The following is a 24,992-nucleotide window of genomic DNA, read 5'->3' on the forward strand; positions in this document are numbered from 1 at the left end:
GTCCACACAAAATGGAAAACAAGTACGGGCTGCCAGCTCCCTGACAGGACCCCCCTCCCCATCCATGGAGATAAAACAAGCAATCACAGAACTGGCTGGACCTACGAGCCTCTTCATCAGCTGACAAAATAGCTCTGAGGAACCCAGGAGCGTCACTGGGTGTATTGGGCCATTCTTGCATTGCTATAAAGAAATACCTAAGGTTGCATCATTTATAAAGAAGAGGTTTAACTAGTTCCCGGTTCTGCAGGCTGTACAAGCATGGCGCAGGGCATCTGCTCAGCTTCTGGGGAGGCCTCAGGGAGCTTTTACTCATGGCAGAAGGCGAAGCAAGGGCAGGCATGTCACATGGCCAGAACAGGAGTGAGAGAAAGAATGGAGGGGAGGTGTCGCACACTTTTAAACAACCAGATCTCCCAAGCACTCACTATCACGAGGACAGGACCAAGGGGATGGCGCTAAACCACTCATGAGAAATCTGCCCACATGATCCAACCACCTCCCACCAAGCCCCGCCTCCGACAGTGGGGATTGCAATTCAACACGAGATTTACAGGAGACGACATCCAAACTATTCTGCTGGGGGTGGTGTGCATAGCAGGGAAGGAAGGTAGCGTGGATGCAGAGGTCCCAGCAGGGTCTCAGATGGGGTTGGAAAGGCCTGTTCTCTCCCCTAGGAGTAGCCAGGACAGACCAGGCCTGCATGGGACCTGGAAGACACCTCCTGGTTCCCATTACATTTGCATTGCTCAGCCAAAGACCACAGGCTGGGCAGGGACCTCAGGGTTCTCAGGACCCGATAAAAGAGAAGGCGGAGGAGGAAACAACCTCTGTGCACACCCACAGATGGGCCTCGGCCAGCATCCAGGCCAGCCCCGCCATGGGGAGGCGGCTTCAGTGCCAGTCAGGGTGACTCCCAGCAGCTCTGGAGCCAGGCCCTGGTAGACCCCTGAGCAAAGGCTGCCCTCCCCAGCTCTACCCAGGGAAATGGGTGGAGGGTGGCTTCCCCACAGAGAGAAGTACCTGGAACAAAAAGGGATTGAGGGACAGGGGCTGTGGGCCCTGTACACACTAGAACCTGCTGTCTTCCTGAAACTCACCCGAGGGACCCCACATTAGGCCTAGTCTTTTACCCAATACCCAGGGAGACAATTCCAGCTACACCCCTCAATCATCCCAGCAGAATCACGGTCAAGCCCGCAGGGAGGTGACCAGGAGCACAGTCCCTAGTGAGAGGAAAGATCCACAGAATCACCTTTTCCTGAGGAAACAGAACCAAGCTAGGGCAGCGAAAATCCATAGTGAACACGAGCGACGCCCCCAGTGCGAGAACAGAGGATTTGGGAAACACAAAGCAGAAGCAAACAGAAAGAAGAAACACTTGCTGATGCTAGATATGAAACAGAATTGATGAAATAAAGGACAGGAGGGATGGGCTAAGAAGCAGGACAGACCCATTGAAGAGTGCACTGGGGGGTGGGGCGCGGTGGCTCACACCTGTAATCCCAGCACTTTGGGAGGTCGAGGCGGGCGGATCATCTGAGCTCAGGAGTTTGAGACCAGCCTGGTCAACATGGTGAAACCCCGTCTCTACTAAAAATACAAAAATTAGCTGGGCGTGGTGGTGGGCGCCTATAATCCCAGCTACTCAGGAGGCTGAGGCAGGAGAATTGCTTGAACCAGGGAGCTGGAGGTTGCAGCAAGCTGAGATCATGCCACTGCACTCCAGCCTGGGTGACAGACCAAGACTCCATCTCAAAAAAAAAAAAAAAAGAGTGCACTGGGGGTCCGGGGTCAGGAAGGGAGGAGAAGCCGAAAGGGCAGAACAGTCAGGTGAGGCGGAGAACAGGAGGGGCAGCAACAGCTCCCTAAAAGGAGAGAGAAGCGGAAAAAGGGCACGGGGGAGAGGTCGCTCAAGAAACAATAACTGAAAGTCTCCCAAAACTAAAATGAAAAAGTCACATGCATTTATAAATCCTCAGACTGACAGGATTCATGCGGCAGTGAACAGGACAGGCAGAACCCACGCCAGCCAGGCAGCAGGAAGGAAGAGCAAAGAAAAACATGAGAGGTTATATCTTCCAGGAGAAAAAGTCGGTGACCTGCTGGATTCGTCTCCTAGGTCTTCCAGAACAAAGTGTGGCACTACAAATGGGTGACTTAAAACAGCAAAAATGTATTCCGTCATGGTTCTGGAGGCTACGAGTCCAAAATCAAGATATCAGCAGGGCCACGCTCCCTCGGAAAGCTCTAGGAGAGATTCCATTCTATGCCCCTCGTAGCTTCTGGTTTTGCCACCGTCCTCAACTTGTAGACACGACACTCCCAGCCTCTGCCTCCCTGCTCGTGCAGCCTTCCCCCTGAGTGTCTGCATCTCTGTGTCTCTTCCCCTCTTCTTAGAGGGACATCAATGTGCTGGATCAGGGACCCAGCCTACTGCAGTAAGACCTCATCTCTTCACTAATTACATCTGCAATTACCCTAGTTCCAAAGGCATTAGGATTTCAACATCCTTTCAGACGACCCGGTTCAGCCCACCACACCTGCAAAAGAACAAAAATAAGATTTTTATCAGGCCTTTCAGTAACAACAGGATACAAGAAAACTATGGAGTCATACCTTAGATATTTTAAAGAAGAGCATTTTAACTTAGAACAGTGCATCTGGTTAGATTATTATTTAACACAAAAAAGTAATAGCTCCGGGCTCATATATAGATGGTTTCAAAGAACTTGTTCCATAAAGCGCTATTTGAGAAAATTCTTAAAGGGTTTCCTCTGGCAGAAGAAAAAAAATGAATCCAAGAAAAAGATATAAGTAAGGATCAGTATAAAGTTAGTGAAAGAAAGTTTTGTTGTCAAAATTAGCAAGGAGTCAAAAATATTAGGTTCTCAGCAGGGCTTCAGCATGGCTAACTGCAGGCTTCTGGTGCTCACCCCCTCCACAACAAAGACCGAAAATAGCGAGTAGATGGTCACACTCTGAACAGATCATCTAAGAGAACACTAGAATTCAACAGAGAGTGACAAGAAACACCTAAAGCCAGGAAGGCGAGAAAAGCAAGGCAGCCTGCTTGGCAGGGGTCAGCTGGGATCCTGGAGAGGCTCCCAGTGCAGGGAAAGGGTGAGTGAGTGACCCCTGGAGGTCCACACTTCCACTGCAGACTCCTGCATCCTAGCCACGGGAAAGCCCCTAGACTCTCACAGCCCCAAAGACTTATCTAGGATGCTGCCTATAGACCATGTGATGGCTTTGCTCCAGAGGGGAACTCGTGCTAGGTCCCACCTCACCCCCACCCTAGGCAGCTACAGCAGGGTGTCACAATAAGAGCCTAGCCCTCACCAGACTGCATCCTGGACCCAATAGCCCCTGGATCTCCACATCCCTGGAGCCCCACTGACATCCCCTGCCCACAGATGCTACCATGACTGACGGCTGCCCCCAGGGCTGAAGTGCGAGTCAGTAACAAAGAGCCCACTGCCCCTGGCAGTGATGCTGCCACGCATTTTCATGCACCTTAAAAACAAACCCCCCTGCCCACAGCAGTCACAGGTGCCAATGCACACACAAAGTGTGCACTCCTCAGCCACCTGCATGTGGCTGCTGCCACTGAAAGCTACTTAGCCTTCCCCAGAAGCAGGGCTGCAGCACACCTTGGGCCTGGGGATCACCCCACCCCTGCCCACCACAACGAGGACCTGCAAGCACCACTGGGGGTCTGAGGACAGGTCTACCCAGCCTGGCTCTGCACCCCCAGTGTCCAGGCATGCCAACCAGAGGACTGAGGACTGCCTAGCCTAGTCCCCACCGCTGACACCTGAGCCCTCCTCCCAGGGGCTTCAAGTTAGGCCCATCCAACCTGCCATCCCTGCAACAGTGGGCACCCACCTGCACATGCCACCTGCAGGCCTGGCAACTGGCCCACCTAGCATGTTGTAGCCACCACCAACACCAGCACAAACTGCTTGGGAGCCAGAGATTTGTCCTGCCACTGCTACTGCCATCACCCACACTATGCTTGTTGCCTAGGGGCCCAAGAACCTGCCCACCTGCCTGGCCCACCACTACTGGTATCTGAGTAAGCTGCCTGGAGTCCCAAAAATCAGCTCTCTTTTACCTGCTAACACTGGTGCCAGCGTACACATCCCTGAAGCCGAAGGACAGGCACACTTGGCACACTGCTACTACCACTGGGACCTGAGGACAGGCCAACCTGGCATCTTTGCCCCCAGCAAAATTTGACCACAGCCTCCACTAATAACCACATCCTAAGCCACTGAGGAAATCAAACACCACTGACACTGTTAGGCCAAAGAAATCACACAGAAACTATGCTACTGTACCCACAATCGAAACCAAAGTGCCCTACTCAACACTACAGATACATCTTCAGAAAAAAGTTCCCACCCATGAAAGCAAATTCAAGAAATTGGAAGAAGTGACTGTTACACTAGATGTGCAGATATCAATGTGAGGAGAAAAAAACATGAAAAAGCAAGGAAATATAACACCACCAAAGGAACACAATAATTCTCCAGCAACAGATCCAAATCAAAAAGAACTTATGAAATCTCAGGGAAAGAAATTCAAAATAATGATATTAAAGAAGGAGAGTGAGATACAAGTGAATACAGAAAAATAGTTCAAAGAAATCAGAAACATAATTCAGGATATGAATGAGAAATTACCAAAGAAATGAGTATCATAAAAAAAGGATCAAATAAAAATTCTAGTACCAAAGAATGCATTAAATAAAATATAAAATACATTTGAAAGCTTCAACGATAAACTAGATCAAGCAGAAAAAGGATTTCAGAACTTGAAGAGAGGTCTTTTGAAATAAACCAGTCAGATAAAAATAAGAAAAAAGAATAAAAATGAACAAGGCTAGGCCAGGTGCGGTGGCTCATGCCTGTAATCCCAGCACTTTGGGAGGCCGGGGCGGGTGGATCACGAGGTCAAGAGTTCAAGATCAGCCTGGTCAAGATGGTGAAACACCGTCTCTACTAAAAATATGAAAAAAATTAGCTGGGCGTAGTGGTGGGCATCTTTAATCCCAGCTACTCGGGAGGCTGAGGCAGAGAATTGCTTGTACCTGGGAGGCAGAGGTTGCAGTGAGCTGAGATCGCGCCACTGCACTCCAGCCTCGGCGACAGAGCAAAACTCTATCTTAAAAAAAATGAACAAAGCTTACATGACATATAGGACACTATAAAGTGACAAAATATTCTAATTTTTGGTGTCCCAGAAGGTAAAGAGAAAACTAAAAGAATAGAAAACTTATTTAACAAAATAAGAGCTGAAAAATTTCCCAAGTTTAGCAAGAGATGTATACATCTGGATACAGGAATCTCAGTGACCCCCAAACAAATAAAATGCAAAAAAAGGTCTTTTCTATGTCACATTATAGTCAAACTGTCAAAAATCAAAGACAAAGAGAATTCTAAACACAAGAGGAAAGCATCTAGTCACTTATGAGGGAACCTCAGTCAGACTAACAGTAGATTTCTCAGCAGAAACTTTATAGGCCAGGACAGAGTGGAATAATATATTCACAGAGCTGAAAGAAAAGAAAACTGCTGTCCAAGGAAATGATACTATACCCAGTAAAGTTTTTCTTTATAAATGAATGAGAAATAAAGTCTTTCCCAGACAAGCAAAAGCTAAAGGAATTCATCACCACTAGACCATTCCTACAAGAAATGCTTAAGGCAGTCCCACATTTGGAAGCAAAAGGACAGTATCTACCATAATTAAAATACACAAAAATATAAAAACCCATTGGAAAAGCAAACACACAAATAAGGAAGAGCAAAGACTCAAATGTTACTACTACAGAAAATTACCAAACCACAATCATAAATAAGAGATAAAGGAACAATGGATATACAAAACAATCAGATATCAATTAATAAAATGACAGGAAAATGTATTAACCACTCCACTTAAAAGATATAGACTGAATGAATTTTTCAAATGATCCAACTATATGCTGCTTAAATGAAACTCATTTCACCTCCAAAGACACATATTGACCTAAAGTAAAGGGATGAAAAAAGACATCCCACACAAACAGAAACCCAAAACCAAGCAGGATTAGCTACACTCATATCCAATAAAACAGACTTTGAGTCATAAACAGTAAAAAGAGACAAAGAAGGTCATTATATAATGATAAAGGGATCAATTCAGCAGGAAGATATAACAATTCTAAACATATATGCATCCAACACTGGACCACCAGATATATAAGGCAAATATTACTAGATCTAAAGGGAGAGATAGACTTTAATAAAATGATAGTCAGGGATAGGACTGAGTGGCTTAAGGTGGGTCAGTGAGTTTCCCAGAGCTTCAAGCTTTTAAGAGGAGGAGCTCAGAGTCAAGCCCCTCTCCCAGCTCTGCAGGCCTCAAATACAACCACCATCCCACCAGAAACAGGTCCCCCTTGGCTTTGATGTACCACTGAGTTTGAGGGGCTCCTGAGACCCCCAGACATCTCTTCAAGCAACACTACATCTGAAAGTCACACATCTGAGAGGTCCTTAGGGGTATCAGTCTCATTGGAGACAGTGACAGAAGCTGGAGAAAGGCTGGGAGTGCAGCCCCCCAGCAGGAGGTCTCACCGTGGATGGGAAGAGACCTGAACCATCTTCAAATACTCTTACGTGTCCCATTTTAAGAAAATAGAACCAACGTGTTTCCAGCAAATTGAACACACATGGACATTTTTTAATGAACTCCAGTCAGCCCATCTGTCAAAACTGAAGATGCTGGAGAAACCTAAGACTCCTCTAAAGTTACAGCCAAAAAGATGTGATATACCTCCAAGAACTGCACAAGGGATGCTGCTAGCAACACTAAGTGTTGTGGTCAACAAAGAAGTGGAGTAGAGGAGGAGCTTCTCTCTTGCCCTTCCCTGCGAAGATCGCTTTCCCCAGCATCGTTCCCAAAAATAGCAGCCGAGCTTTTAAAACACACACACTCCAGAACTGTGCTCCTGGGAGAGCTTGTTCAACTCACATCCTGCATGTACACAGAGCTCTAAATAGAGACTCCTAACTCTATAAAGGAATTCCTTTTAAGGAATCCACCCAAATCTGTTAATAACCAATCGTAGAATAAACACCAAAGGATCAAGTGTGTGTGTGTGTGTGTGTTTGCACGTGTGCACGCACACACATCAGTGCATCTAAGTGTGTACGGGGGTGAGGGACCTTCTCCTGCCAGAACCTCCCTCCTCCCACTTGTCCTGCCACTGCTACTGCCTACTCTGTAGCATAAGGGCCTGCAGACCAACAGGAGCCCAGGCAGCAAATATCACTCCTGAAGGCCCAGATAAGACCCTGTCACTCACCACATACCAAAGAAAATGATATATATATAATATACATAATATATTCAAATATATACAAATTTGTATTTGATATGTATACATTAATTTTATATAGTGATTATAGAGAGAGATGATATGTTATATATATTCCGTTTCACTGTGCTTACACTATTTTCACTGCAGAAAAGGGACAAATAGAGGCTGCGGCAGGACGGAAGGGTCACTTGCTTTTACACTGTGTAACTTTTTGTGGCTTTGAATTTTGTACTTGAAAAAATTAATTTGTGTGTGTGTGTCCTGCAGGTAAACTGTTGTCTTCTAAAAAATTTCTGCTTGACTTCCTAATCTCCAGCAGGGACCAAAACTTTTTCAGGAGCTCAGCATGCCCTCCCCTCCCCACCCATCCCCAACACACATGTACTCACACACATGCATGTCACACACCCACACAACACACATGTACACACACACATGCATGTCACACACCCACACAACACACATGTACTCACACACATGCATGCCATACACCCACACAGCACACATGTACTCACACATGTATGCCACACACCCACACAGCACACATGTACTCACACACATGCATGCCACACACCAACACAGCACATATGTATGAACACACATAGGCCATACACACCAGACACACACACCACACTGACACATACACACACACACGCATTTGTCAGGAAAGAGCCTTTCACCACCCGCTGAGACCCCTCCCACAGCATTTCTGAGCCCAGGTGCAGGGCAGGGCTCAGCTGGCCAACCAGGCCAGCATCAGGTCACAATGAACTCGCAGCATGGATAGGAAAGGCCCAAGTCCTCTAAGCCTCAGAATTCAGTGCCACCTAGAGGCTCCTCTGTTGCATGATTTCTCAATTCTGAGTGAAAAGGCAGGCCCAGCCATTGGCCTCATGAAACAGGAGGTGGTCCCATGAGCCTGTAATGTCCAAAGAAGGCACTCATTTTTTATGAGGACTTGAGAGATTGGGGCTGCCTGTCGGAGCTGCTGGCCAGGTCCCCAAGACCTGGAAGTGCTCAGTATCCCCTCACAATTTTGCCACTCTACTCAGAGTGCAAACTGGTCAATCACTTCTGGAAACTATCTGGCAATATCTATTTGAGTTGAGCATATGCAGCCCCTCGACACAGCAGTCACACTCCTGATCTATACTCAACATATATGTGCATATAAAACTCCTGCCCACCCCAGCTCACTGAAATAAGGCCCCTGAAAATCCCAGCCCCTCAGCTGGGCCATTCCCCCTTGCAGGGAAAGGGCTGGAGGAAGCTGGGAGCTCATGTTGCTCCCAGGCCCAGCAGCATCGCAAGTGTGGATGGCCCCCTCCATCCTGCCCTCTCTCGGTCCCCACCCTCTGAAGCAGCGGTTCTTAGCCAGGGATGATTTTGTCCCCTGGGGGACATTTGGCAATATCTGGAGACATTTTTGCTTGGCATACCCGGGGAAGAGGATGTACTGGTAGCTGGCGGGTAGAGGCCAGGGGTTCTGTGCAGCACCCTACGGTGCATTGGGCAGCCCCACGTGAAGGAGCATCCGGCTCCAAACGGCAATAGCAATGAAGCCAAGATATTGTGCCTTAAGTTCTCAATGGCGGAAGAGTGGGTGTAAATTATTACTTATTTTAAATAATTGGACATTTCAGCTAAAGATTTAGAATAAAAAAATTCTATTACAGGAGAATTCAGTTCTAAGGCAGATGCATTTATCTTGCATTTTAAAAGAACAAAGCTGCCTAATGAAAACGGCAGAGTGAGACCATGCACTTCCTGGGCTTTAGATGCATCTTTTTCCCAGCCCGGGAAGCTGTTCCATTCTCCAGCGAACACCACTTACTACCTAATGACTGTTCCCCCATGGACCTGTGAGTGCACTCAAATCCAAAGTTCTTATGCTGGATCACTCAAAGGGATAAAAATACATTTCCACTCATTCTTTTCTTCCCTAAAGGCAATGTCTTGTTTATCCTTCCTTGTCTCTAAACAGATAATTTAATCAAAATGAACTAGCCAGATGATCTACAATAATCAACATTAGCTGTGAAAATTGTTTATGGAACTACTCGTTACCCAGCACAGATGTATTCGCATTTCCTTCATAGTGCCTGGATTCTACTAGACATCACAGAAGCACAGTCCCTACAAATTAGTGATTATATATATTCATTGTTTGTTTGTTTGTTTTGCCAAATGCTTTCTAGATTGTTGCCCTATTTGTTGTTTAAGAAATGCTGACCCTTTTCACAAGACGGTGCTGAAAGCGAAGAAGGAAGTTCCTGCCCCTCCTAAAGCCGAAGCCAAAGCAAAGGCTTTAAAGGCCAAGAAGGCAGTGTTGAAAGGTGTTCACAGCCACAAAAAAAAAGAAGATCCACACGTCCCCCACCTTCCGGCGGCCCAAGACACTGCGACTCCGGAGGCAGCCCAAATATCCTTCGAAGAGCACCCCCAGGAGAAACAAGCTTGACCACTATGCTATCATCAAGTTTCCGCTGACCACTGAGTCGGCCATGAAGAAGACAGGAGACAACAACACACGTGTGTTCATGGTGGATGTTAAAGCCAACAAGCACCAGATCAAACAGGCTGTGAAGAGGCTCTATGATATTGACATGATCAAGGTCAACACCCTGATTCGGCCTGATGGAGAGAAGAAGGCATATGTTCCACTGGCTCCTGATTACGATGCTTTGGATGTTGCCAACAAAATTGGGATCATCTAAACTGAGTCCAGCTGGCTAATTCTAAATATATGTATACCTTCTCACCATAAAAAAAAGAAAGCTCCTTTACTGTTTTATATATTAATTCAAGTTGTTCAAATGCAATCCAACTACATTTCTAATTGTCTCACTGTTCTCCTCTTAAATAATTAAGTATTATCCTTTGGAAAACTGAGTTTGATAAAAGAAACCAAAATCCAACAACTCAAAATATCTCAGCAGAAACCAACATAAGGAATCAGTATAATCCTCATTGGCTGCCCCCAGAGTCATTTAGGAAATCAACCTCAAAGTAAATGTAATCAATAATTTGCTTTAAATTCAAAAAGATGTGTACATCACAAACTAAAATTCCAAACACTATCAGAAGGTATACAATAAAAAAGGTCTCCCTGTCATCTGATTTCCCAATCTCCCTACTGTCAACAGTTTTTTTGTGTGTTCTTTCAGAAATTCTTTACACGTACAACAAACAATATATATTTTGATAAATTATAGTTGTGCTATATGCACATTGTTTCTGCTGGTTGCTTTTTCTTCCTTTTTTCCTGCGGTAAAATGCACATAAAATAAAATGTACCCTCTTAACTATTTTTAAGCGTATAGTTAAGCAGTATTCAGTACATTCACATCTTTGTACAGCCATCACCATTATCCATCTCTGGAACTTTTTTTACCTTGCAAAATTGAAACTCTGTACCCATTAAACAACAACTTCCCATATCTCTCTCCCTCCAGCCCCTGGCAACCATCATTCTTTCAGTCTCTATGAATTTGACTACTCTAGATACCTCATGTAAGTGGAATCATAGTGTTTGTCTTTTGGGGACTGGCTTATTTCATTCAGCCTAATGTCCTCAAGGTTCATTCATGTTGGAGCATGTGTCAGAATCTTCCCTTTTGAGGTTGGATAATATTCCATTGTTATACGTAGCACACTTCGCTTATCCATTCATCACTGACGGACACTTGGATTGCTTCCACCTTTTGGATGTTGTGAATAATGCTGTAAATGTGGTGTACAAATATCTCTTCAAGACCCTGCTTCCAATTCTTTTGGATCTATATCTAGAAGCGGAATTGCTTGATTATATGGTAATTCTATGTTTAATTTTTTGAGAAACTGCCATACTGTTTTGCACAGCAGCTCCAACAAGTTACTTTCCCATCAACCATGCACAAGAGTTCCAGTTTTTCCACATCCTCACCAACACTTGTTATTTTCTGTTTTTGTTATAGTAGGCATCCTAATGGGTGTGAGGTGGTATCTCATTACAGTTTTGATTTGCATTTCCTTAATGATTAATGATGTTGAACATCTTTTCATGTGCTTACCAGCCATTTATACATCTTCTTTAGAGAAATGTTTATTCAAGTCCTTTGCCCCTTTTTCAATTGGGTTGTTTGTCTTTTTGTTGTTGATTTTTAGTCCTCTATATATACTGGATATTAATCCCTTCTCAAACATATGATTTGCAAATATTTTCTCCCATTCTATGCGTTGCCTTTTTACTGTTGAAAGTGTCTTTTTGATGCACAAAAGTTTCTCACCCTCATGGAGTCCAATTTGCCTATTTTCTTCTTCTGTTGTTCATGCCTTTTGTGCCTTATCTAAGAAATCCTCACCAAATCCAATGTCATGAAGATTTTGCCCTGTTTTCTTCTAAGACTTTTATAGTTTTCAAAGACATTTAGGTCTTTCATCCAATTTGAGTTAATTTTTCTATATGGTGTTAGAAAAGGTCCAACTCCATTCTTCTGTTTGTGGAGATCCAGTTTTCCCAGCACCATTTGTTGAAAAACCGTTCTTTCCCTGTTGTCTTGTTGATCTGTCCATGTGGGTCCATACAGAATTGCCTCATTCCTTTCATGGCTCAGTCATATTCCATCATATAGAGGTACCATCCCTTTCCAACCTGTCCCCTGCTAAAGCCCTAAATTCCTTTCTACTGTGTTGATTTTGTAAAAATGATAGAGTATACATTTTTATTTATGTGCAGATGTGTGTGTGTGTGTTTGTACATATACACACACACATAAATTCTTGGCAGTAAAATTCTTGGCATAAATTATTTGCAGTAAAAAAAAAAAAAAAGATGATTCTGGCTGAAAAGGCAGAATCATCCAAACCACCACCAGATAATCCATTTGTGTTTTTTAAATAAAAATTCATTGTGATAAAATTGAAGCAGTCAAGAGAGACATGAAATGAAAAATGACATTTTCACCTCAGCCCCAGTCATTCTACCCACTGGTTAACAATTCCTTGCAACTTCCTTCCAGAAAAAATGATTATGCATATACTCAGAAATATGTACTTGTATATTTTTATTTGCATGAGTAGGCAGACTATAGACATTACTATACATCCCAAATATATTCTAGTACTCTGCTTGTTTTGTATGTGTGTGTGTGTCTTCTGGAAAAGTTACACATAATTAACTTTCTACTAACAGAATTGTATATTAGAAGGAAAGTTTCCTTACACCAATGTCATCATGGGAAACCATCAACATTTTAACATTGCCAGTCAGATAGGTAAAAAGTATGTCTCAGAGAAAATAGACATTACTTTTCTTAAGAATAATATGGTTTCTGTTCTAGGAGCCAGGGGGTGGGAGGAGAACAAGATGGAAAAACTTTCCATCTTTTTATACTTATTTTCTTGTGAAGGGTCTTTATTTGTCTTTTGCCCAGTTTTTATTATTTTATTGCTTTTTCTTCTGGAATTGTATGTTTTATTTCTTATGGAAATTAGTTAGGCTAGCTGCTATAACAAAAATAGCCAACAAAATTCGTGTCTTAAATGAAATAAATGGTTGTTTCTCTCACCTATGACAGTCTGAAGTGAATGTCTCATACTGCTACACATGGCCACTCATATGATACACTAAAATCACATTCTGGTACCCAGGTTCCTTCCATCTTATTTTTCCATCATGACTCAAGATGTTGTTCTCTTCCGCAATGTCAATACTGGGGTAGGGGCACATCTGTGTTCTAGCTATGGAGAAGGGGGAAGAACATGGGCAAGAGTCATACCAACTCCTTCAAACCCCTGGCCCAGAAGTGACCCACATTGCTTTGTTCATATCCTATGGGTTAGAATTTGGTCATATGGCCACATCTAACTGCCAGGACAGCTGAAAGATGGAGTATAGTTGGGCTATGTATTAACTATCTACTCTATTCTGCCTAACAATATTACCACTAATAACTTAGGGCTTAAAACTAAACATTTCTTATCTTACAGAATCTGTGAGTCAGGAGTTTGGTTTGGCTCAACTGGGTCCTTTGCAAGATGGTAGCCAAAGCACTGGCTAGGCTGTAGTCTCATCTGAGGTTTGATTGGGGAAGGATACACTTTCAAGCCCAGGCAGATTGGCAGAACTCAGTTGGACTGGAGGCTTCAACGTCTTGCCTTGTTATCCATCAGCCCTGCCCTGTTATCCTCAGCTCTTAGAAGCCCTCAGTTCCTTGCCATGTAGGGTTTCCTCAAGGCCAACAGGGAGAGAGAAAATCCAGCAAGATGGATATGACAATGCTATATATATAATTACATACACACAATCATGTCAATCCTGATACCTTTTCCATGCACTATTGATTAGAAGTCATATGTCCTACCCATACTCAAGGGGAGGAAGCAACGTAAGGGCATGAACACCAGGTACTAGGGATTGTGGGGGCCACCCAAGAGTGCTATGTAGGCCTCTCTAGAATCCCATGACACTTAAAGAAGGAAAATAGATTTCAGTGGATAACTAGCTGTCAGCTTCCACCACAAAATGTGTTGCAAATATTTTTCTTAGCAAAGAAAAATGCTCAGAAAAGTGCTAGGTTGAAAATTGGCTTCATACTTTAATTTGATGGTTATTTTGTGGTTGGTATTTTAAATGTGCTTATGGCATTCTTGACTTACAAAAGCTTTTAGTTTGTGTGAAGTCAAATTTATCAATATTTTCCTTTACTGCTTCTGGATTTTGTTATGATTTATGGCATTTCATGAAAGACCTCCCCTAAGATTATGTGAAATTCCACCCATGTTGGCTCCTAAAATAACTCATATTATTATGGCCAAGCATCCCATTTTTCAGAACGTTTTCTTCACTACCAGGATAATTTGTTTGTATAAACTATTTTGCTGCTGACTTGCTTGAAAGCTATTTGTTCACAGTTTTGCTCATCAGTGACTTTTTAAGGTAAAGAAGTGGGATTTCAGCAAATTATTTTCACCCTTTAATTTACAATTCTTAGTACAGCTCTAAGATAAGCAATAAAATTTCATGGAAAGCAGCTTTTTTATGCAAAATCAGCATCATTCATGTTGAGTCAATGATACAGTTCTTTCCAGCTCTCTCCAACCTTTCTTCTACAGGGGACACATTTTTGTGGTCTCTCTCAGGTGCTTGCCCTCAGAGGTCACTCTGGTGCTGACTGTTTCCTTCCAAATAGAAAACGATGATTGTGCCAATAGGATCCATTTACTTACAATCACTTGCCTCTCAAACAAAGGCTAAATTATTTGGAAATCCCAAAGAAACACAGAGTTTCTTCTTTTCCATCAGCAAATATTCAGTGCACCTTCTACAATGGGCCAAGCATTCTGTGCAAAGTGGGTAGCTGCTGGCAAAAAAAAAAAAAACACCCTTTCAAAATTGCCACCAGGAAAGGCGACTCATCTTTTAGTTCTACAGATTCTACATTTGTGATAATATTCCAATAGTCTTCAGATGACCAAGTAGCATCAAGACCTTCCAGCATGGTCACCTAGAGCCCTTGTGACTAGACTAGACAGAAAAAAGATGGAAGGGAGGGGAGGGGCCAACCCATGCATCCCTGCATCAGCCACAATTTTTCAATCTGCAATACCCAGTGTTTTGCCAGGCCCTTCAGAACTGATCTCCATAAGTATTTGTGTAGCAGGTATCAGTCTCTGTCAGTGAATGCAGGTGTGTGAGAAATTCAGCTCTGTGCATTCCTCCATAGCACGGCTTAATTTCCACCATAAGCCCTCACCCTATCAATGGCAGAGGCTAAAGCTCAGTCCACTGGCCGAGCTGCAGCTGAGGTTTAGGGGACTTGCCTCATTCTTGCCTTGGGGAGGGGCTGAGGTGAGCCGAGGGGGTTGATATCCATGCCTGCCCCTCTGAGGAGACCTCATTGCCATCGATCCTGGCGAGGCACCCCCACTCCCCCATTGAAGGCCCCCACAGTCCTGAACTGTCTCTGCATGTGCTGGCAATGGGTCCCTCACATCTGCCTCCCCACCCAGTGTCTGTGCACAGCTGTTCTTTCTGACAGCCCTGGAAATGGAAAGCCTAGACCTGACCCCAGTTGATTCTCTTTCTGCTGTCCCATCTCTTCCGTGAGACAACCAAACCCTACCCAAGTGAAGGGTTAGAGGGCAAAAAGGGAAGCACCAATTGGCATTTCCAAGTAATACCCACCACGCCAGTCCACAAGGCTAGAGGGCAACCAGAAGATTCAGACCCAAGACACAAATGGACCATCAACCGATCATAGTGCAGGAAAGGCCTTCTTAAAAAGGAAGCTATAAATTGCTCCTTAACACTGCAAGGCGAGGTAAGCCTTGATTTAGATAAGTATGATTAAAGCAGCTTTCAGGAGACACTAAAAGCTTATGACTTTAATTATAATACAGGCTCATATTAACAAAGACACAACCAAAATAATACTGATTTAAACAAGAAAACCTTTTATTTTCTCTTACAGAGCTGCACAAATTCAGTTTCCTTCTATCTCCTTGTCCTGCCACCTGGGCTGCAGGCCTGCAGGTAGGAGTGGGGAAAAGGGAAGGGGCCTGTTCCCCTGGGGGCCACAACCCAAAAGGTGCCTGAATGCTTTCCTTCCCTCCCCGGGGCCATTCCTGGCCACAAGGGAAGATGGGAAAGGCGGCCCTTATGTTGCCGAAAACTGTGGCTGCTGTTAACTACAGAGAAGGAACAAATAAAGATTAAAGAACAAGGAACAATATTTGTCACTCTTATATAATAAAACAGCTAAACAGTTTTATATCCATTCTCCAATGCCCAGCTCCAACATCTCCAACACCGTTAGTTCTCTGAACTAAGTGATTCCTTCCATCTCCAAACTTTATCTGTACCATTCATGTGATGATTACCCTCACATGGCCTGTCTCCCACAGGCTGACCCCTGAATCTCCTCTACATCCAGCATGACAGCGCCCACCTCCGCTAAGGCGGCTCCGCTTTCCTGCCTAGCTCCTTCAGTTTCTTGCCGCGAAAATGGTCTTTGTATTGCACTTTGTGGCTGACAGACACCATCCGTTACCTCTCAGCACTGTTTCAATACACACACATTAACACACACTCGCGCGCACACACACACGTACACACTCGCACACACTCCCACATGTACACATATACACGCACACCCACACATGTACACAGTCACACACAAACTCACTAACACAAACACGTATACATTCACTAACACACACAAACTCACGAACACGTGCTAACATGTACACACTAATACACTCATACATACACACACACATTCACACATGCACACCTAACACGTATATACTAACACACTACATGTACATTCACTAACACACACGTGTACACACATGCACTCAGTAACACACATGCACACTAACACACATGCACACTAACACATACATGCACATTCACTAACACACTCACACTGTAGCAGGACAAGCTGCAGACAAAACCCCTCAGACACTGAGTTAAAGAAGGAAGGGCTTTATTCGGCCGGGAGCTTCGGCAAGACTCACGTCTCCAACAACAGAGCTCCCTGAGTGAGCAATTCCTGTCCCTTTTAAGGGCTCACAACTCTAAGGGGGTCCGCATGAGTGGGTCGTGATCGTGAGAGGGTCGTGATGGATTGAGCAAGCAGGGGGTACGTGACTGGGGGCTGCATGCGCCAGTAATTAGAATGGAACAGAACAGGATGGGGATTTTCACAGTGCTTTTCTATACAATGTCTGTAATCCATAGATAACATAACCCATTAGGTCAGGGGTCGATCTTTAACTACCAGGCCCGGGGTGTGGCGCCGGGCTGTTTGCTTGTGGATTTCATTTCTGCCTTTTAGTTTTTACTTCTTCTTTCTTTGGAGGCAGAAATTGGGCATAAGACAATATGAGGGGTGGTCTCCTCCCTTAACACACATACACACTAACACACACACATACACATGCACACACTTCTCTACTAACAGAGCCCCAGTGTGTTCCGAGGCAGTGGAGAGGACGCCCCTACCCAGCACTGTGGTGAGCCATGATTGGTCTAGACCAGATGTGGCCATTTGTTTTCCCTTTGCTGTCCAGAGATGGCCACATGACCCATGTCTGGCTAGTGAGATGTAAGTGGATGTTCTCTGCAGGGACCTTCTAGGAAACCTCTTGCTTTTGCACCAACAGGGGTCAGCCTGGGCTGGCATCACCTTTCCCCTACCTTTCCCCTTCTCCAGCTTCAGTCTTGGAGGTCTCGGTTCCTGGAGGTGCAGCTGCCTCTGCAGCTATGAGGGGATCAGGCGACCAGATGGAGATTGTGGAACCGAAAGAGCAGTGGGACCAGGTCCTTGATAACCTTGTTGAGCCCCTGCAGCATCCCGGGACTGTCCACTCCAGACTTCTGGACAAATATGACCATTCAATTATTCAGTGCTAGAAAAGAAATGAGCTGTGGAGCCATGAAAAGGCATAGAGGAACCTCAAATGCACACTGCTAAGGGAAAGAAGCCAGTCTGAAAAAGCTACACGCTGTGTAAGTCCAACCATGTGACATTCAGGAAAAGGCAAAACTATGGAGACAGTGAAAAGTCAGTGGTTGTCAGGGGTTAAGGGGAGGAAGGGATAAATAGGTGGAGCACAGAGGATTTTTAGGGCAGTGAAACTGTTCCGTATGATGCTACAATGATGGATCCATGTCATTACACGTTTGTCCAGGCCCGTAGAACATACAACCCCAAGAGTGAGCCCTGTGTAAACTCTGGCTCTGGTGAATCCATGTCATTACACGTTTGTCCAAGCCCGTAGAACATACAACTCCAAGAGTGAGCCCTGTGTAAACTCTGGGCTCTGGGCGACGGTGATGCACCAATGCAGGTTCATCCATTGTAACAAATGTACCCTCTGGTGGAGGATGTTGATAATGGCGGAGGCTGTGCATGTGTAGGGGCTCAGAAACCTCTGTACCTTCCACTCAATTTTGCTGTGAACCTAAACCTTCTCTAAAAAGTAAAGTCTATGAATTTAAAATATACACACACACACACACATATATATATATATATATATATATATATATATATATGACTATTCATGTTATTTGTTTCTGCCTCTGCAGTCAGGAGACACTTGCAACCATGTGCACTTCCAACAGATACCATCTGCCTTCCTGCCACTTCTCATCCACCCCATTGTGAACTCACAAAACACATCCCAATTCCTTCCCAAGCTGAAAATCCGGAAAACAAACCACCTGAGTCCACCAGCATGCCACTGCCTCTGGTGCACCCACATTGCCTTCATGGCCCTGGCACGGACTTGGGTTTGATGGACCTGGGAGTCAGTTGGCCCCAGGCCGGATGGCCCCCACTCAGGTCCTGTGTGTGCACATGAGTCCAAGAGACCCTGGGCTCAATTCTCAGCTGAAACCTGAACTCTGCAGGATGGGTCAGTCATCTGCCGCAGGCATTTGCCAGGCCTGGCTCACTGAGTCATAACGAGGTTAGTTATGTGACCGTCAGCCCTGGAGGGCAGGCAGAGGCTGCTCACATCCCTTTGTGGGGCCTTAGGGCTTCACGCTGGACCTGGAACCACATAGGAATTCCCTTAGTGTTTCTTTTTCTTTTTTTTTTCTTTTCTTTTTTTTTTTTTAAGAGAAGGGGTCTCACTGTGTTGCCCAGGCTAGTTTCAATCTCCTGACCTCAAGTGACCCACCCTCCTCGGCCTCCCAAAGTGCTGGGATTACAGGTGTGAGCCACAGCACCCAGCCTCAAACGGTCTTTTCTTTGTGACAGCATCCAGTCTCCTAGAATCCAGCTCCCAGCTATCCATGAAAACCCTCATGGCCTCGGCTGGAAGAAGAGAGCCCGCAGCAGATCAGACAGAAAGCACCAGACAGAACCCTAAGGCCATCACCTCCCACACTCCTGAGTCAGCAGAGGTCGCAGATAAAACCTGCCTGGAGAGGGCCCTCTGCCTGTGGGCTCTTAGCTCTCAGCTCTCAGCTCTGCAGCCTGGAAGGAAACCCAGGAGGTGTGAGTTGATGATTGCAGAGAAGAGAGCTGGGAGGTCAGCCCCTCCAAAGGTGCCTGCCCAGAGCGCATGGGGTCACATATGGAAACCATTTCTGGGGAGGGAGAGCGGGAATCTGGAAATGAGGCCACACCAGGGGGTCCGGCCATGAATACAAGAAGGAAAGCCTTGTTGAAGGGAGGCCCATGGCAGACACAGCTCAGTGGAAGGAGGAAAATACTCAGCATTCCAACAACTTCTAGTAAGAAATCTTAAAAAAACGGAGAAATCCACGCGCTTGTGGTTTTAATCAATGCAACAACGCAACAGGAGGCTGGCTCAGAGCAACGTGAGGATGAGGCAGGGCCCAGAACACTGAGGCCTAAATGTGGAGCACACCAGTGTGGACACGAAAAACTGGCAGTGTGATCTGAGACCACTCAGTGGCCCCTTTAAGTGGTGACAATTTCCACCCAGAAGAAACGGGTGACAATTTTGAGATCCTGATTCAATAGGTTCCCCACAGATCAGTTTCTCCTCGGAGAACAGAACCTCCTGAATCTTAAGAATATTAATATCTCCAGGGCTGAATGTCCCGGCACTACTGATAAAGAACAGCCTGTTCCAGGAAAAGGAGCAGTTTTTTATCTTTGCTAATAACCAGCCAGTCTCATAAAAACTGGGAGGGAAAAAAAATCCTTAAAAATATTTACTTAAAAAATAATCAATAGACACACTAAAAAGCTCATGCATACTGATTTCTTTGATGTGTTTTTAATTGCTTAAGGGTCTTTGTAGAAAAATGAGCAAAGAGCATTATTTATACATTTACATATTTAGAAGAGAGCAGGTTAAAAACTCCAACTTCACCAGCAGCAGCAAAGAACCTTTGTTGAGCAATACTGCCCCCTTGTGTCCAATCTTCACTTAATGCTTTCCTAAGTTAAGTACAGCTGCTTGATGGGACATTCTGCAGTAGCAAACGACTTCTACATTTTGCAGCCCTTTAAGACTTGCATTCCTGCAGGAAACATGCATATGCAATACCAATTCTAAGTAAGGGGAAATCTGATTTAAGAAAATTGGCCTCAGGTATTCATGATGGAGTTCACAGCATGGGAAAATGTGGGCCATCAATGTGGTGAAGAAAGCCTCACTTCCATCCCAGCTTTTTCACTGTTCCCCACGAGTAAGTAAGTGAACGGCAAATGTGCAAGGGAGTTAAAGTGTAAATTCCTCCCGGCCCATATAATTGACTTGCTGAATTTTTGCAGTAACAAAAGACTGCTGTTCAAAACATTTCCAGTGACATTTTAAGACTACCTATAAAGAGAAGTTCGGGCCGGGCGCAGTGACTCACGCCTGTAATCCCAGCACTTTGGGAGCCGAGGCGGACGGATCACGAGGTTAGGAGATCGAGACCATCCTGGCTAACACGGTGAAACCCCGTCTCTACTAAAAATACAAAAAATTAGCCGGGTGTAGTGGTGAGCGCCTGTAGTCCCAGCTACTCGGGAGGCTGAGGCAGGAGAATGGCATGAACCCGGGAGGCAGAGCTTGCAGTGAGCCAAGATCGTGCCACTGCACTCCAGCCTGGGCGACAGAACAAGACTCCGTCTCAAAAAAAAAAAAAAAAAGAAAAGAAAAGTTTGCATTGGTCATTTTTGTGCTGTTTATGATGTATAATCATTGGCACTGTCCCCACAGTGTCTTAATCCTGATATTCAGCAAATATTTATCCAACAGGGGTTTACTTATTTATTTTTGAGACAGATTATTTTTATTTATTTATTTATTCACTCGTCACCCAGGCTGGACTGCAATGGCGTGATCTTGGCTCACTGCAACCTCTGCTTCCCAGGTTCAAGCTATTCTCCTGCCTCAACCTCCTGAGTAGCTGGGATTACAGGCACCACGTCCAGCTAATTTTTGTGTTTTTAGTAGAGACAGGGTTTTGCCATGTTGGCCATGCTGGTCTCGAACTCCTGACCTCAAGCGATCCACCCACCTCAGCCTCTCAAAGTGCTGAGATTACAGGCATGAGCCACCGCACCCATCCAAACCATATTATTTATGATCTGTGCTCTTTTCTGTATGCGGGACTTGGGAAGGGTGGGACACTGGAGATTCCTGCCTCAAGCCACATTCTCCTCTGCAAGATGGCTAAAAGATTTTGTGCTTTGTGAAAGAGCAGAATCTGTTTTGTACCTAAGGCCTCTGGTCTCTAAATCCTAAAATCTCTCCGCTGGGGTCCCCTGAAGTGTCTGGTACCTACTGTTCTTCTCGCTGTGCCTAATTAAGATGATCTGGATTCGCATGACAGGAACATATGGTAATTAAGTACCAAAATCTCACAAAAGCACCAGAAATCAAAAATAGACTTTTCTAGTAAAGTCAGAATTAAAATCCCTATTTATATTTTAAGTCTTCTTAAAGAGACATACATACCATAAAAGTTCTAGCAAAGAATTTATAAACCGAAATGTAGAATGACTTCACATATAATCTGCAAATCAGGCCGCTGTGTGAACTACTTCTATTCCCATTTTATGAGTAGGAAAACTGAGGTAAAAAAAAAAAAAAAAACCAGGGTTTGAGTACTACTTGCAAGTCACTGGCATCAGTCTCCCATGTATACCCACAGTCAGATGTCACCACAGCCTGTGGCCACCAGCTGCAGAACTCCATAATATTTGTGAGCCCAAATTACACAGCAGGTGGCCCCAGGTAGAGGGGCACAGCCCTTCATCTAGAGGAACTGCAATACCACAGGGCTGGATGAGCTGGCTCAAGGTTTTCTGCTTGCAACGTGGCTGTGTACTATTATGCTATAGGTGACTTTGTCTGTTTCTACCTGCCTGGAGATACAGGAAAATGCTCATGCTTCACACCCAGAACCCTCAGAAGAGCAGCATGGACCCCTCAGAGCCTCCAGGTTTCCAACCAGGTAGGAGGAGACTCAGACATCTTTTGGGAGTGAGGGTACCCGATGGAGGGGAGGAAGGCCTAGAGAGGGATGCAATCATCCTCATCATTCCCAGTTTTCTGCCAGAGCCTGGGGACACAGGAAGGCAGGAAGACTCGGGGCTATCTAAATCCAAGTTCAAATCCTGACTCAGTTACTCACTAACTGGTGATGGATACATTAGTTCCCTGATCTGCAGTTTTCTCAATCATGAAAAGGAGGTAATACTTAGCTTGGAGCCAAGCCACCAAGTTAGGGGTGGTTTAACGAACAGCAAAATAACCATAAAAACCTCCTGCACAATCTTCTATGTTCGCCCCTTCCCCATCTGCAGAGAAAAAACTCTGAAGATCTGGGGGAAGGAAGAGCTAAAACATGAAAAAAGCCTAGTCCCTGCGTGACTGTGTGGAGCAGGGTGTCCCTTTTTCTCCCCCACCACCCCCCAACTCACGCAGAAATACAACATGAGCAAGGAATAACTTGGATTGTGTCGAGGCCCTGAAATTTGAGGATACTTTGTGATAGCAGTCGGTCTACTTGCTTAAACACGAGTGTTAAACGCATCTAAAATGCCTAGAGCTTGGCCCATAGTAGGAACTTGATTAAAGTAGAGCTTTTCCCGACTTGCTGATGACAAAGTGAGCAGACAACCAACCAGCATTTCTGAGAGTGAGAACATCTCTCACAGAATCTTTCCAAGCCTAGGCCACTCCCCTCTCAACCTGTTCTACACGCCTGAAGTGATTTCTGCCAGCCCTGCCTGCTGTCTGTCCCAAAAGGAATAGAACTTTCTGAAATCCTGGAAATGTTCTGTATCTTCACTGTCCAATAGCCTTGTGAGGCTACTAAGCACTTGTACTATAAATATGGCAAGAACCTGGAGGAACTAACATTTTATTTTAATTCTAAGTAATTTGAGTATAACTGCCACATATGACCAGCGGCTACTGTACCACACAGCTCAGTCTTAGAGACCACATGGTTCATTGCAAGCATCAGACTCATCCCAAGCAAGGACAGCCCAACGTTAATTAAACTAAGCAGATCAAGAGCTGCCAGATCACACGGGTAGTATCCAGAATGGCCTCCATATAAGATGCCAACACCTAGCCAGGATTATGGAGTTAAGACAAATATTTGTTTTTACACTTTTATAAAGCAAACAGCCCTGATTGGACATCAACCCAAGTTACAGCTGAGCCCTTCTCTATTTATTAGGTAATTGTGTCTAAACTATGTTTTTGTTTCTCTCTTCATTGTTCCATATGTCACATGCCCACCCACAATACACACACAAACACACTCCCATGAGTCAAACCCTACACGCTCAGTGCTTTGATGTTTCAGCCTCTGCCATCTGCTCTGCAGCTGGCTATCATGAGGGCTGCAGCTTGGAGCTGCTGGAAAATAGAAACTTGCTCACTGATGAAGAGATTGGGGACGGTCTGACAGCACGGCATCCTTCATCAGAGCCATGGCCTGTGTGGCCTTCCTGGGCTGGCCCAGGGCAGGATCTGCTTCTCAGGGACTAGAGCAATGGCAAGATTTTACTTTCTTTAAAAACAACTGGTTACCAGCTATGAAGCAGAAGGCTCTTCTCTTTGCATTTAGCGAAGAGTCATTGATGCATTCAGCTTGTCTTGTGTGCTAAGCATGTATAGAAACTGTTGCAGGCAGTGGCATAGTCACTGTTCCAGGTAGGGATGTCTTGAGGACGAGCAGCACAGACTGGGTGTCCACTTTCGTGAACCTTTGTCCTGGGGTAAGGGGCGGGACTGACAACAAACAAGCAAACAAATAATGAATTCAAGGCAGTGATTACAATGAAAATAAAGTGGGCCAGTGTGACACAGAATGACTGGGTCAGGTGGGAAGATCAAGGTGCTGGAAGGACTGGTGTCCTCTGTGGCCTCTGTCCTTATGCTATGGTTTGGATTCGCGTCCCTGCCCAAATCTCATGTTGAATTGGAGGAGGGGCCTGGTGGGAAGTGATTGGATCATGGAGACAGATTTCCCCCTTGCTGGTCTCATAATAGTGAGTGAGTTCTCACAATATCTGATCATTTAAAAGTGTGTGGCACCTCCCCATTCTCTCTCTCTCTCTGTCCTGCTCCGCCATGGTAAGACGTGCTTGCTTCCCCTTCACCCTCCACCTTGATTCTAAGTTTCCTGAGGCCTCCCAGTCACGCTTCCTGTACAGCCTGTGGAACTGTGAGTCAATTAAACCTCTTTTCTTCATAAATTACCCAGTCTCAGCTAGTTCTTTATAGCAGCGTGAAAACAGACTAATATAAAAAAATTGGTACCAGGAGAGTGGGGTACTGCTATAAAGATACCTGAAAATGTGGAAACAACTTTGGAACTGAGTAATAGGCAGAGGTCGGAACAGTTTTGAGGGCTCAGAAGAAGGCAGGAAGATGTGGGAAAGTCTGGAACTTCCTAGAGACTTGTTGAGTGGTTTTGACCAAAATGCTGATACTGATATTGACATGGTTTGGCTCTGTGTCCCCACCCAAATCTCATCTCCAATTGTAGTCCCCACATGTTGAGGTGGGGGGTCCTGGTGGGAGATAACTGGATCATGGGGGCAGATTTGCCCCTTGCTGGTCTCATGATAGTGAGTGTGTTCTCATGAGATCTGATTATTTAAAAGTGTGTGGCACCTCCCCATTCTCTCTCTCTCCT

General features: G+C 45.0%; 1 protein-coding gene and 1 pseudogene across 2 annotated transcripts in view; one reads left to right on the top strand and one right to left on the bottom strand.

The window, feature by feature from the left end:
• Positions 1–24,992, bottom strand: part of PSMG1 (proteasome assembly chaperone 1) — a 150,360-nt gene that overhangs the window by 86,696 nt on the left and 38,672 nt on the right. For both annotated transcript variants that reach the window (XR_010154514.1, XM_063803635.1), the window contains exon 7: positions 2,481–2,543. Coding sequence is in view for 1 of the 2 variants with exons in the window: in XM_063803635.1 (XP_063659705.1) it covers positions 2,505–2,543 (39 nt within the window). In the remaining variant the exon portion in view is untranslated. The remainder of the gene's footprint in view (positions 1–2,480; positions 2,544–24,992) is intronic.
• On the top strand, positions 9,131–10,139 carry LOC129138294 (large ribosomal subunit protein uL23-like; annotated as a pseudogene).

The sequence above is a fragment of the Pan troglodytes genome, chromosome 22 (assembly GCF_028858775.2).
Source record: "Pan troglodytes isolate AG18354 chromosome 22, NHGRI_mPanTro3-v2.0_pri, whole genome shotgun sequence".
Classification (NCBI taxonomy): domain Eukaryota; kingdom Metazoa; phylum Chordata; class Mammalia; order Primates; family Hominidae; genus Pan; species Pan troglodytes.